At 32.5% G+C, this 12059-nt stretch overlaps 3 protein-coding genes across 3 annotated transcripts; 1 reads left to right on the top strand and 2 right to left on the bottom strand.

Annotated features, from left to right (window-relative positions):
- Positions 1 to 6112: 6112 nt before the first annotated feature.
- Positions 6113 to 6771, top strand: LOC9299923 (BTB/POZ domain-containing protein At1g01640). Its single transcript, XM_021015717.1, has 2 exons — positions 6113 to 6169; positions 6265 to 6771. The coding sequence occupies exons 1-2, from the start codon at positions 6113 to 6115 to the stop codon at positions 6769 to 6771; spliced, it is 564 nt and encodes a 187-aa protein (XP_020871376.1).
- Positions 6772 to 8316: 1545 nt separating this feature from the next.
- On the bottom strand, positions 8317 to 9581 carry LOC9301662 (ras-related protein RABA4c). The gene is made up of 2 exons (XM_002863800.2): positions 9208 to 9581; positions 8317 to 8919 (listed from the first exon to the last, which is right to left on the bottom strand). The coding sequence occupies exons 1-2, from the start codon at positions 9432 to 9434 to the stop codon at positions 8475 to 8477; spliced, it is 672 nt and encodes a 223-aa protein (XP_002863846.1). The 5' UTR covers positions 9435 to 9581; the 3' UTR covers positions 8317 to 8474.
- A 1136-nt stretch (positions 9582 to 10717) lies between these two features.
- On the bottom strand, positions 10718 to 11740 carry LOC110225883. The gene is made up of 2 exons (XM_021016153.1): positions 11473 to 11740; positions 10718 to 11382 (listed from the first exon to the last, which is right to left on the bottom strand). The coding sequence occupies exons 1-2, from the start codon at positions 11698 to 11700 to the stop codon at positions 10729 to 10731; spliced, it is 882 nt and encodes a 293-aa protein (XP_020871812.1). The 5' UTR covers positions 11701 to 11740; the 3' UTR covers positions 10718 to 10728.
- Positions 11741 to 12059: the final 319 nt, after the last annotated feature.

Here is a 12059-nt window from a genome sequence, read left to right as displayed (position 1 = left end):
TTAAAATATTTATAATATTTGAAACCTTATAAATAATAATAATCTAAAGCAACATATTATTCTTTAGACATAAATAATCTTTATATATTTGGTAATAATTTTTTGGGGGTTAATCTAATTTATAAATAAACATTATTTATTGCCAAAATGAGTTTGGTTTAAAATAAGTAATATAGCCAAATGAGTTTGTCAAATAACGAATAGTAACCATAATTTAACTAATCTACATTAAAATAGATATATTTAGAAAATGATTTACTCAAAAAATTGATAAATATAGATTAATCTATAAAGGTTATTTTATCACATGATTTTTTCATTTGATGGTAAACCACTAAATATTTTTTAGTAAACAAACCAAAGAAAATTTTCAAATCAATACTAAGAGCATCTCCAAATCAATATTAAGAAGCTACAACGGAGATTTGAGGAACGATCTTTAGAATAATATCTTTAATTAATTTTTTTAAATCTTAAGAATTAAGTCCAATGGCATTGTTTGTAAATACATTTCAACTCCAGGATTTATTTGCTAAAAGTCATCCAAAAATGTATATATAGATTACATTATATCTTCATATACATTTTTAGAGGGGATTTTGGTTTTTAATTCAAATGGATCGGGTTTTGATCCGGTTTTAATTTGTTCGGATCCTGGATAAGAGATTGAAGGAAGTTTGTAATCTTTAATTACCCATTTAACTCTCTTTCCTTAATTTATTCCCACATTAATCGGCATGCCATTAGCATTTATTATTTAAATTTGCAAAATTAAATAAAGATATTAAGCAAACTAAATCTCGAGTATATTGATATATTCGAGTGTATATTCTCGATTTAACGTTTTCAATTCTACCTAATTCCAATTAATCTTTCAACTAATTAATCACCACCTTTATTTTCGGAGATTTTCTTTCTCCAGTATCTCAACAAAATCCATTTAAAGAAACAAAGTTATGACTCTTAAATATTAAAATCTCGGCATATTCCAAAATACTAACGAATCCAAAGATTTTTTCTCCAATTTGTTGCTACTTCGAATAATTTTTGCGTGAAGTGATAGGGATTAGTGACCTAATTTTGACCCTATAAATACTCTACACCTAAATGTGGATCTTTATCATCAAACAAAAAAAGTCACGATTTGCAAGAAAAACATTTAACACACATTTTTCCTCTTCACATGGCTGCTACTTTTGAGTTTATGGTGAAAATAGATGTCGAATGGAGAGATTGTTGCAACGGTTTATCATCGAGCTTTAGGTGATGCTGTGTACGGGTAGGGAATTAGTGGCTGTGACGGCGACGGTGACGGTGAGATGTTGGTTCAACGGTGGGTAATAGAGCTTTAGCTTGGTGGTGTAGAACTCGGATCTCTTTGAAATTAGGTTTGGATCTGGACCATCGCAGATCCACTTTGCCGTTCAAACAGTCAGATCAAACCATCGAGAAAACTTGCCGAAGAAGATATTCTACAAATCCATGTCTTAGTGTATGTGTTGCTTGGTGTTGTTGCGATTATTAAACCGTGAAACTAAACCAAGCTAAACCAAGAGATGGCTTGTGTAATTGAAATCCAGAATCAAAACTTGGAATCGTGAGATGACTTGTGATGATGGTCACGTGTAGTGGTGGTGGTTTGTGCGATTGTTTGTTTGGGTTTCGGAATTTGATTATTAAACCGGAATTGTGGACCTTGGGTTGAGGTCACGTGGTTGTAAAGTTGTTTCTTATTAAATGGGTTTGGTTTAGTCTCTAAATATTTAATCCTAATTAATTGTGGGATAGGTTACTGAATCGAAATCATGGGTTGAATCAGGGTGTTATTGAACATGTTTTTTTCAAATCTTTAATTCATAGTTGTAATCGAAAAAAGATCTCTGCTGAATCAGTAAGATAATCAGAGGGGATAAAGATTTTTTGTATGAACAATTGGATCGACTCTTTTTTTTCAAGTGAAAAAAAAAGATTGACATTTTACCAAAAAAATAAAGAAAGCAAAAAACATTATCTATACCCTTTTTTATACTATATACAAATATAGTTATGTAATGTGTCTTCTTATTGATTGTCTTTCATTTTTCAAACTAACTTTTTTATAATATTAATGATATTTTAACTCTATACAAATTAAAAATCTATATATTATGAGAACTATTTAAAATATTAATGATATTTTAACTCTATACAAATTAAAAATCTATATATTATGAGAACTATTTAAAGCAAACTTTTAAATTTATTCGAATTATATATTTTAAATAAATTATTATTAATAAAATTACAAAATGGTGTTTAATTTTACGGGACGAGGTTATATGGTGGGACGGATTTGAGTCGACATTAAAACGGGAAGGTATACCACGGGTGAAAAATCCTAGAATTAACAATTAAAATACAATCATACAATCTTAAACACTAAATATATACACTGCAATTTTAAATATGTATTTGCTCAATAAAAATTTGTAAACCCATTCTAATCTCATATATTCTTCACATATATATATTATGTAAACAAGAAAATAAATTCATATTTAAATACCCTATACATTAGTACGTAATGAACTATATAATTTTCTATATCTCTATATTTTCAAAAATGAAACCTAAAACATATTAATCCCACAATGTATAATATATATACGTTTAAAACAAACAAAATCATAGCATATATGTAAAAGAAAGGCCTTAAAAAATTAATTTTATATTTAATAAAAATATAAGTCTGCGGTGTACTGCGGGTTAATATTTTTTAAACCGTTGAACCGTACAAAATATTAAAATCCGTGCTGTATAGCACGGGTCATGATCTAGTAAGGGGTTATGTGAACAAAATCAAGGATGGTCGACGTAAACATATTAGACTCCAAATTCAGTGACGCTGTATGGAACGTCTATCCCTAGTTTTGGGGGAAGTTTTTATAATTTAGTTAGAGTTAATTGGCGAATTAACTTAAATTAAATATTTATCAAACATAAAAGAGACTTTTTTGGACAATTTTTGTAGTGTGTTTTATGTTAAAAAAAGTAGCTCATCGTATATTACGAGTTGTTTTATTTTATGTTTGGAAGTAGTTAACAAAAAGTTATCTATTAAAAATAAAATGTCTTATACAAAAGCATATAAATATAACGGGTTGTGTACCAGTTACGGAAAATTTGCGGAAAAGAGGAATTGATTGTGACACAGGCTGAGATGTGGCGAACCAGTGGAAACAATCAATCATACACTCTTTCAGTGCCACAAAAGTCAAGAAGGGCACTTTCCCAGATTCCTACGCCAATGGAAATTTTTCCAACGGAGTCTATTTTTGCGAATTTGGACCACTTATTTTGGAGAATACCTTCAGAATTTGATTCTTCAGCCTTTCCATGGATTATCTGGTATATTTGGAAAGCAAGAAATGAAATTTTTTTTGAAAATATTGACAAAGATCCGTTAGAGGTATTACGGTTAGCGGAAAAAGAAGCACAATTGTGGCAGTCAGCCCAAATCGAGCTTCATCATGAAACTAATGGTATTGTGGATTTGGTAAATCGTTCTCGAGTGGGGGATGCTTTACTTGATTCGAATTATTGTGGATGTCGTTGCTTTGTGGATGGATCGTGGAAAGAAAGTGATAAGTTCTCCGGTATAGGATGGTTCTGTACATCATCAACCGGAGAGCCGCCAACCATGAGAGCTGCCAACCTCCGTAGAAGTCTATCTCCATTACATACAGAATTCAAGGCTCTTCTCTGGGCGATTTTTTAACTAAAAAAATTAAATTTTAAATTAAATTTTTTAATATTGTTTATTTTGTTAAGTGTGTAAGATTGTATAATTGTATTTTTATTGTTAATTTTAAGGTTTCATCTGTGATATTAACACCGTCCCGTATTTATATCGATCCAAACCCGTCCCACTACATAACACCGTCCCGTGAAATTAAACATCATTTTGTTATTTTTAATAATATTTTATTTAATAGACATATAATTCGAGTCAATTTAAAAGTTTGATTATATATATATATATATATATATATTTAAATTTTAGGTAATAATATTAATTGCTTCTATATAATGATTTTTGAATTAATTGCGTATGACCGACGGTCAAGATTGAAGATTAAAAACCGGATTAAGATTTGAATGAACACAACTAAATGTAAGGATTGTTGAGATTTTTTAAAGAAAACGAATTGAATATGGATGTAATTGTGGCAAGGATTAGTTATGCTTAATATATTAGGTTAAGATTTTTGGAAATGATTTTTTATGTTAATATCTGTGATTTAATTTTGAAAATCTAAATAATTAATGTCAATGACATTTGATCGTAAATAAGTTGGAACTCAAGGATTTATTTCATAAATGTCTCCAAAAATGTATATATAGATTAGAATGAGATTTGTTTTACTAAAAAAATGTTAGGGAAATTTATGCCAAGAGCATTTATTATGCGTGTACTACGCTGCCTAATTGTCATGAAAAAGGAATGTAACCTAGTTATGGCCTAAAGACTTTTAGTATAGTGTTAGGATTAGTCTTAAGTCCTAACCCTAGTTCGTTCCACATATATTCCAAAATATTATTTTCCTAAAGAGCCTTCTCCAAGTTCTTGTGATTTCTCCTCTTCATCTGAACAAGTAACGTTTTCCGGGAAGCGAACCAAAATTTTCTCTCCAGTTATAATTAAACTGGTTGTTATTGATCGTCTAGATTTTATTTTGAAGTGTTCTTCATAATCGGTTAGGGTTCTTAGAAAGTTTTAAAAAGAACAAACTCAAAAAGTCAGTGTATATTAGGAGAATTATATAAGTTAAGGATGGAAGCTTTGGTGAAGGGTGAAACTCCCAGATCCAAGTTCGATTCTCCCTGGAAACAAAAAACACATTTGTTTGGGAAGTCTGTCAGTTGGGTATTGACCCAATTGGTTTACCTGGTACTAAGAAATGCATGCGGCCTGACTACCCCTGCCATTAGTCGGAAGGCATTCCAAACTCGGATCAGACAGTATGGTGGCCCAATTCTACCTGGATCGGGAGAAGTCCACTCTGTAGCACCTCGGTGCGTTCCTACCGAGGCCGACCGGATCAGCCGATAGGGTTTATCAAAAAAAAACAAAAAAAAATTGAAAAAAATAATTAAAAAAAAAATTAGTTTGTTAAAAAGGTGCCGACTCTACGCTTTTGCCGTTTTCTCAAGAACAAAAGTGTGTTGTATTGGTGAGGTTAAGGTAAAGGGAAAAATCTTGAGGACGCTTGAAGTGATCTAGCATGGTAGACAATACGAATGCACAAGTAGAGAGACGACTAATTAACCAGATTCGGCAATTTGTTCAGAGTCAATGTTTTCACTTTTTGTTGTCACATTTTAGTTAGGCTCAATGTAAGTGTCAACTATTTTGCATCTGTATTTTTAACCGAGAACCCTTGTAAATATATTAACAACGAAGATATTTGCATTTAAGGATTTGCGGAAATCCCACTTTACTCTGTTTTACTAAATTGCATTGTGCTATAATATGATAATTTTATTCGCAGAGTATGGCGAAAGAATCTGCAAACAAGATGGCTTTCTTTGGGGGACTTGTTGGAAATAAAGCTTAGAACCAAAATTGACAAAGAACGAAAGTCGCTAGAGAATCTACTGCACTTGAGCGAAAAATCGCCTAATCCCGGTGTGCAAGATAACCAAGACGGCTCACTCCAGGGTTCACTCTGCTCTCAATTGTGTTGTGCACTCAACCCAAAAGAGATGAAGCTCTCAAACTCAAACTCAGAAATTTAGAAGAAGAAGAAAATAGAAGAGAGATCTTTTCTACTGGATACCTCAATCGAGTCTCTCCCAAAACTCCTTTTAAAGACCAAAAAAACGAATCTAATCAAGTTAGATTTTTGTGCCATGGGAATCGCTCATTCCCAGCCACCGCGTGGCCAACGAAGTGAAACAGGTGAGAAAATTCAGCCACGTTCTTTGACTTAATCTTTTAGGGTGAAGGAGATTTGACATAACAACAAAACCAACGTGGGTCTTAAGAGCCCATTTCAAAATTCATAAAGCCCAATTGAAGAAACAGACCCAACAGGACTTACAAAAGCCTTTAAAGAACAATTGAAAACCGATGTATGGCTTAGAGCAGGGGATGGAACCGATATCCCCCGCTCACAAACTTATCTTGGTATCTTCTTTTCTCTACTCTGAATATTTTCATGTACCAAAAAAACATTGCTAGCTAAATTCGGTTAAATTGCGCGCGGATTGTGTATTACAAAGGCTGCAAGATCAAAGGTGTTTTGGAACATATTGGATTCTGATGATTGCAATGTTTCATCGATCAAGATATTCGCTCTTCCAGATATGACAACATACGATGAGCTAAAGACATTTCTTGAGTTCATATACAGCGGTTCGCTTCCTGATACGATACCGGTGGAGCATTTCCGTACACTCTACGTAGCCGCAAAAGAATACGAGATTCCATACCTCCAAGAAGTCTGTAGAAACCATCTCATCGCTTCCATGAACTCATCAGATGCATTTGACGTCCTAGAGCTTGCAGAGATTCACTCAGACAAGATCCTCAAAGATGCTATCTCTGAGTTCATCACAACGAACATGAAAGATACTTTGTTCTCGACTAAGTTCATGTCCTTTGTTGAGAGAAATCCAGCTCTTGCTGTCACGACAATAAGGGCTTATGTGAACAAAGTCGAAGATGATCGACGTAAAACTCAGAATACTTCTAGGGAAGGTCCATCACCATCTACTGTAGAACCCTAGATTCTATTTTACTTAGTTTAAGGAACCATCCTTAGTTTTGGGGAAACTTTTTAGAATTGAGAGTTTTTTTTTTTGTTTTTTTCTTCTGTGGCTCAACTTCAACTACTCATTAACCAACGTTCTTACAACAAAACGTTTTAAACCAAAGTACTTCTAATCCAATAAGGCACTATAGAATAAAGCTTAGGATCATAACTCAAAAATGAGAGAGTTAATTGCCTAAGCAACAACATCTAGAACTTAAATTAAATATTTAATTATCGTACATAAACAGAGAATCTTTTGGACATGATTTTTTAGGGTGTTTTATTAAAAAAATTTTGTAGCGGATCCAAAATGATAGATTAACAAACGACCGGCCTACCATTGGCTGCTTCAAGACCTCTTGATTCTCGACCAACTACTTCTTGACGAGCGGCCTGCCAATCACTATTTTGGATGAGGTATGTCCATGGAGATTGCTCTTCCACAAATGTTTTTGTTTTCTATTGACCGGCCAGATACTCTAAGATAGTGTGGCCGGTTGGTACATGTATCTCACTTTCTCAGTTTACTTTTCCTGTGACCACTCTTTGTTCCTCTTGCTTTCTATCGACCGGCTGGTCACTAGTTGAGACAGTGGCCAGTCATTAGGCTTCTCTTAACAGTACTTCACGCTCCATAATGCTTTCTTCACTCCCATTTCAATTCCACGCATCCATCTCAGTCCAAGACTCTCCAACGCCTAGAAATAACTCAAAAATGACCAAAATATATAAATGGAAGACCATATGAGATGCACAAAGACTCTAGATACAATGAAATGTGTGGAAAAAACAAGAGAAATAGGAACAACAAGAAACTCAACCGTTCATATACGATAAAATGGTGTTCATAATGGTATTTATAAGAGATTATCGTATTCGGTTCGAATACTTCATAGTTGAAGTATGTGGTGGATAATTGGTCCATTTGCCGGTTTTCCGTGGAAGTCACATATAGAGTACGTTCCGCGCAACATCCTTCCATAAGACGCAGTCAGAGGAAACAAGTCAGTAGGTTGACGCAATGATGCCTCTTGTATTCCCTTCTCAAGAGCTATCCCTATCCCCTCTTGTGATCAACTATCTACAAGCAAGATATTTTGATCCATCATGCGCTTACTCGATTGCTTATCCCTTTCTTATTAGATTGATGTGGGAGAAGTAAAACCTTGTATTTCCAATATGGGAGACAACTTCTTCTAATGTTTCCTTGAGGTGTCAGAATGCTACATGTTGAATTGTAATAAGCCAAATTGTAATTACAAGGCTGTATAGGGCATAAAATCACATATGTTTAGTTGTTTCAGAAATTTGGAAATTCAAATCTCTTTGCAAGAGTATCATATTTCTTTCACAATTACTTAACTATAACCATTAATCTACTTCTTTTTTTTTTTTTTTTCTTGAAAGTTTGTTGGACACATGATATCACAATCTGTTAAACTATGTCCCTATTATTTGACAATCTATCAATGTTTAGCTTAATTTGTCATAATCGAATAACTTGTATATGTATCCTGAATAAACACAACTCATTTCAGTATACAATGTTTAACTCTATCATCAACGTCTTACATACAAAGAAGACACAATATTTATGCAGTCAAAGAGAAGAAAGAAACAAGATCACAAGAAATGGTAGTAACAGAAAAAAAAAGAGAAAAGATCATGAAAATAATTCTATGATGTTCCACAACAACCTTTTCCTTTAGATTCAGTCTCTTCTCCAGCAACAACAATCTTAGTTCCTTGCAAAAGAGAAGAGTCTCCTCCAGATTCTCCTTCCTCATTCGCTACAAGATTCTTTTTGCTCACTATTCGATAGATTTCCGTCAGAACCGTGAGAAACGACGGCTCAACATTGTTCGAATCCAGGGCCGATGTCTCCATGAAAAACAGATTTTCTCTTTGGGCAAATTCTTTAGCATCCTCAGTTGGTACAGCTCGAAGTGTCCCAAGATCAGTTTTATTTCCTATAAGCATAATCACAATGTTTTTGTCAGCATGTCCTCTCAATTCTTCTAACCATCTCGCTACATGATCAAACGACTGTCGTTTCGTTATGTCGTAAACTAGCATTGCCCCTACTGCTCCTCTGTAGTATGCACTCGTCACCGCTCGATACCTAAACAAAATCTCCACAATCAGAGAGTTTATAAAAAATATTGATTCGTTTGGCAATCGTTGGCGACTACAACATGTTATTATGTTAACTGAATAAATCAACGACTAATAACAACGTTTGGTCACGGTCGTTGGTCGCATTTGCCAACGACTGTTAAACGAACAACTCTTATATTAATTAGCACGAAAGGCGAGATTATAAACACAAATACAACCAAAATTATCAAATTCTGATAACTAAAACAAGGATCTACGATGATAAATCATAGATTTGACTAAGAAAATTTACCGTTCTTGACCAGCAGTGTCCCATATCTGAGCTTTGATAGTTTTATGATCTATTTCAAGTGTTCTTGTCTGAAACTCGACACCGATCGTTGCTTTAGATTCGATACTAAACTCGTTTCTTGAAAACCTAGCGAGGAGCTGAGATTTACCAACAGCAGAGTCGCCGATCAAGACTACCTTGAAGACATAATCTATCTTCTGATTGAAATTGCTCTGAAACTTTGACATCGTTCACACCAAAATCACAAGCTTATGGATTTAAGACGAGAACGAATTGACTTCGTGTAGTAAGATCTCTGAGAGGAAATAAGAAGAAGAGATCTAAAAGACGAAAGTGGGTTGCGACTTGTGAAGCATCGGGAGACGTGAAGGGAAGAAACGAGGAGGGAACACCAAAGAAGTGGGTCCCGCCTTTTGTTTCCTTTTTCTTTTTATTCCTTTTTGACGTCATTCGTTCTTTTTTTTTTTTCTTTTTTTGTTCCAATCTTATTTCTAATTTTAAAAACCGTATATTGATTTCTTTAAAATTTGATAACCTTTAGAAAGTAAATAAAAACAATTTTATTTAGAACAAATAATTATTTGTATATTCTTTTTTGCTTTATTTTTAATAAAATTTTATTATTTTAATTAAAGTATTTTACAATTATAAATATATATGTTTATTTTTATATTTTTATGTTAATGATTTGTATATAACTTTCATATATGTTAACATGTGTCAAAATCTAATTGGGATCATTTTTTACATGTATATATCAAAATATCATTAATTGATTGACACATATATTAATCATGTTAATTAGTAACTTTGAAACATCAATTGTTATAAAGATTATGGGAGTGATTGGAAGAGGCTGACCGTAAAGACTTTGACTTTAAGAACTTCGGCTGTAAAAACTTTGAATGCAGAGACTTTGGATGTAGAAACTTTGGCTGTTAAAATCTGATTGGTAGAACAAAGCTTTGAAAGCTGTGACTGTTATTTTTTATGATTATATATATTCATAATAAATATAAATAATGTTATAAATGAATTCATGTTAAAATATAATTTTATTAATAATAAGAATTTAGAAAAAAATTTATAGAAAAATATTCTCAATAAATAAACGAAATATGCATTATTCATTCATGTTTAAGACCATCTCCAATTGTGCTTCAAATTTCACCTTTTCCTTCATTTTGAAGATAAAAATGAAGAAATCTTCTCCAATGGTGCTTCATTTTCACCTTCAAAATGAAGGAGTGAATAGTGTATCTTCATATTTGAAGGTATACTATTCATATCTTCGTATTTTGAAGATGAACTTTTTTATTTACAAAATGATCCTTTAAATTATAACAAGTATTTATTTTATACCAAACAAATTATTTATTCATATTTTATCCAAACAACTTAAAATACAATAACAATATATATTAAATAGAAAAACAAACACATATCCAACATAAAATTTAAAATGCATAATTAATACTAACATTAAATATATAAAAACATACCATATCATATATTAAAAACTTAATAATCTGGTAATTCGTTTCCAGATCCACTAAGATAATTAAAATATTGCCCAAATGAGGTTGATCCAGATGGAGCTTGTTGATTCTGTTTTTCTTCATTTCTTTTTTGTAAAATGCGAGCTTTTTCAGCTTGAACATATGCACGAATCTCTGGATCTTCTATGGAATTCAAGTCTTGAAGTAACATTTTGTTGTCTGCCTTTAGTTCTTTCAAAGCATAATTCTTACTTTGAATCTCCAAATGTTGTTGTCTTTGAGCACTTGTCTTCTTTAGCTGCTCCAAAAGTTGTTTATTTCCTTCTTCCAAAGTGTTGATAATAATTGATGTTTGATCATCAATTTTTCTTTTCAGTTTGGATTTTTTTACTCCCATTGGATGTTGAGATGGAGATCCGCCAATGTTGTCATCATCACCATCTAAGTTCAAAGAAAATGAAGACAAACCTGGAGATGCTTGTGTAGCGGAATCAGGAGTAGGATTTTCTGACTCTGAAGATATATACCCGAAATTAAGTGGGTTTGATATTTTTCTAGAAGAAGTGTCACCATCTTTAAACTTTTCAAAATTCTTAATAATGTTCCACACATGATCAAATTTCCAACCTCCTTTATATCTTTGATCTTCCATTAGCATCACTTTGGCTTGATTAAACTGCAAACAAATTTGAAGAAAAAAATAATTAATAACCAAATGCAAATAAATTTGATAAATCATCTATTAATAATCACAAAAAATACTCACAATATCGTCACTTGAAGCACCACTTGGACGTCTATTCTCACATTGTTTGATGCATGCATGTAATTTTCTTGTTACTTTCTCGATAGTTTGAATTCGGCATTGGATAGATTTTGTTGACCGTTCACTCCACGTTGGATTTTTCTCCTTCTCGTAAGCTTCTAGCACACGGGACCAAAGCCGATCGGATGACTGATAGACACCCTTAATTGGATCTTGAGAAATTTCCATATAAATTTGACACAAAAGCCTATCTTCTTCTTGTGTATATCCAGTAGAACGTAGAGACATTTTTGTAAGTAAAGTAAGAATAAATGTAGTAGAGATAGAAAATTATAGAATGGTTTAATGAGGTGAATGAAAATATAACACCATGATGTTATTTATAGATGTTAATAAAGGCTCCCATATTACTCAATCTCTTATGAGATGATTAGACAATACAATAATAAAGTTATTCAAAGATTCTTACGTTTCTCAATTCATTATGACAAAACTTGAAAATAAAATGACAAAGTGTTTTCAAGATTTGACAAAACAATGATAAAGTGATATAAAGTGTTAGATAAAAAAGTAGACATGATTTTCTT

This window comes from Arabidopsis lyrata (assembly GCF_000004255.2).
Source record: "Arabidopsis lyrata subsp. lyrata unplaced genomic scaffold ARALYscaffold_8, whole genome shotgun sequence".
NCBI lineage: Eukaryota > Viridiplantae > Streptophyta > Magnoliopsida > Brassicales > Brassicaceae > Arabidopsis > Arabidopsis lyrata.
Note: the sequence above shows the minus strand (reverse complement) of the source record. Positions and strands in the feature narration are given on the sequence as shown.